This window comes from Arachis ipaensis, chromosome B07 (genome assembly GCF_000816755.2).
Source record: "Arachis ipaensis cultivar K30076 chromosome B07, Araip1.1, whole genome shotgun sequence".
Lineage (NCBI taxonomy): Eukaryota > Viridiplantae > Streptophyta > Magnoliopsida > Fabales > Fabaceae > Arachis > Arachis ipaensis.
Window position 1 is genome coordinate 120945412 of NC_029791.2, and position 2794 is coordinate 120948205.

Genomic DNA, 2794 nt, shown 5'->3' on the forward strand with positions numbered 1-2794 from the left:
AAAATTAAAATACTCAAAATTATGAAACCTAATTAATTCAAAATTTGATTTTTAAAATCAACTTTTTTTTAACCTATTATTTAGGTTGTTAAGAAAAAACGTTATTCTCTTGTACTTTTCCTTTATATGTTTGAGTGTTTTCGATTAGTCATTGCGAAAAAAGTCTCTTAATAAATTAGTTGTAAATATCTTCTAATACTATGGATGCTCTTCTAATCTAAAATTTGTTAGATATAAAATTATCCATGACATTTTATTTAATAAGTTAAATTTTTGAAAGAATTAACTCTTGATATAATATCAAAATGAATTTTTTAGGCAACCAATTATTTTTCATCTAATATATAATTTGATTATATTATATAATTAAGTTATTTTGATAACTAAATAATATTTTAGCTGAAGAAAAAAGAGAGAAAAAAAAGAGATACATAAAAAAAGAAAAAAAAAGATTTAAATAGACTTAGTTACAAAAATAATTTATTCAACTAATACTTTTTTATATAATTGACATTTATAAAACACCTTGAAACACCAATATCATATAAACCTGTAAAATACAAATATAATAATTCATGTATACATATTCTCTATTATTCTATATGTAATAATTCATACTAATTTATATATTATTGATGTGTTAGAGAGTCATGATGGATTAACTAACGAGTTCCGCTAGGAAGATAATGGGTTATTTGTACAATGTGTACAATGGACTATAGAGTTACAAGATGAACATCCTTCATACTATCTAGAATAACCATCCGAGTAATAGGGATAATAAACATCTTCTCAAAAACTTAAACTAATTTTGGGATTCACTAAGGATTGAATTCTTGACCTTTCGAATTTAACTCTTTAATACTATGTCATGATACCACTAATTCCAAAAATTTCAGCTGATAAAAAAAGATAACACTAATATTCCATTAGCTCCTCGTACTTTCCCTTAACTAAAATCAATTAGTTGTTTGTATAAAAAGAAAAAGAAACATGATTACCAAAGACACTAATGATAGAGGCGAAAAAGAAAGTAAGGTAAAGTAGGGGAAATTGAAAGGGGAGGGGACCAAAAAGCAAGTGTATGTATGTATGTAGGAGTAGAAGAGGATTAATTGAACAAAAAGAGAGAGACAGCTACATACTAAATAGTCATTCATTCATTCATATATAAATAAAGAAAAGGGTGAAGCAGAAGAGAAAGAGATAGAAAGGTGTGAATGTAAAACATGTTGAAGACAAGAGAAGGAAAACCGCCACAATCTGCAGATCTTCTTGTATGTTTCCCTTCAAGATCCCATCTCCCTCTAATGCCTAAGCCTATTTGCAGCCCTGCCAGACCTTCCGATCACAACAAACGCCGCCACCACCACCGCCGCAAGAGATCAATCTCCATGCTTGCTGCTGGAGGACAAGGTGGTAGCCCTTCCCTTGACATTGCGGAACCGACCTCCCCCAAGGTCACTTGCGCCGGTCAGATCAAGGTTCGCCACAACAACACCCGCACCACCGCTTGCCGGAGCTGGCAGTCGGTCATGGAGGAGATAGAGAAGATCCACAACCGCAAGAAGCAGAGGAATCATCTTGGTTTCAAGAAGGAGGTAATGCAGTTCTTGACTTGCCTCAGAAGCATAAGGTTCGATTTCAGATGCTTTGGATCATTCCCCGGAACCGATATAGTAACCTCCGACGACGACGAAGAAGAAGAAGAAGAAGAAGACGAAGACGTCGAAGACGAGGAAGGAGAAGAGAGTAGCCAGAGAAAAGAGAGTGGTGATCGAGAAGAAGAAGAAGGTTCAAGAACCGTGTTTTCGAAATGGTTCATGGTGGTACAAGAGCATCAAAGTAGTAGTGTTGATGAGGAGAAAGAGAAGAAGAACGTAGTAATGGCACATGATGATGAAGATGAAGATGATGATGAAGATGAATCGGTTACAGTGGTTCCTCCTCGGAACGCGTTGCTGCTGATGCGGTGTAGGTCTGCTCCGGCGAAGAGTTGGGTGAAGAGAGAGAATGAAGAAGGAAAAGGAAAAGAGAAAGTGGAGGTGGTGAGAGGGCAGAGTTTGAAGTCGTTAATGGAGGAAGAAAAGAGAATAATAAAAACAGAACAAGATAATAACAATAACAAGAACAAGAACAAGAAGCTGTTGGTGATGAGATACGAGAGTGCAGCTGATTGGATTTCATCGGATATTGCTAAAGAGACATGGATTGTTGGTGGCTTAAGAGAAACATTATTAAAGGCTCGAAGCTGCAAGCGATGATCCATCACCATCATCATCATGCTATTGCCATTGCTTCCAGGACTCTTCATTTTTCAATTTTTTTTTTCTTTTTGAAATTATTATATATGTTATTAAATAGCGTTTGTATGTATGAATTTTATTTTGCAGCAAAGTACTTTAATGTGGTGGAGTGAAAACTAAGTGGGAATTCTAATAATGAGTTAGTGTCCCATAACCATAAGTCCCAGTTTTTAGATTCGGATGTATGCTTTAATTTGTTTAATCTATGGATATATCTGTACAGCTTTTTCATCATACAAATACCTTCTCTTTGAAAAAATATACACAAAAAAATAATACCATAACATTCCTCTCATTTGTTTATACACGTCATTTATCTTTGAAGGTCCTATATATATTCAACTCTCATTCTCTCCTAATGCTGTCTTCCGAAAATAATTGAAGCTAGAAATATAGAATAATAATATAATATTAAGAATTACCTGATCTTAGTTACATGAATTACTGTTGACGTTTTTACTCTATTGTCACAGCTGACCTCGATGGCT

General features: G+C 34.1%; 1 protein-coding gene across 1 annotated transcript; it reads left to right on the plus strand.

Annotated features, from left to right (window-relative positions):
* Positions 1033-2546, plus strand: LOC107606135 (protein SQS1). The gene has a single exon (XM_016308122.2). The coding sequence runs from the start codon at positions 1230-1232 to the stop codon at positions 2262-2264; it is 1035 nt and encodes a 344-aa protein (XP_016163608.1). The 5' UTR covers positions 1033-1229; the 3' UTR covers positions 2265-2546.

What these genes read in the sequence shown, in the direction of transcription:
- LOC107606135 (XM_016308122.2), top strand. Translation starts at nt 1,230, where the DNA reads ATGTTGAAGACAAGAGAAGGAAAACCGCCACAATCTGCAGATCTTCTT.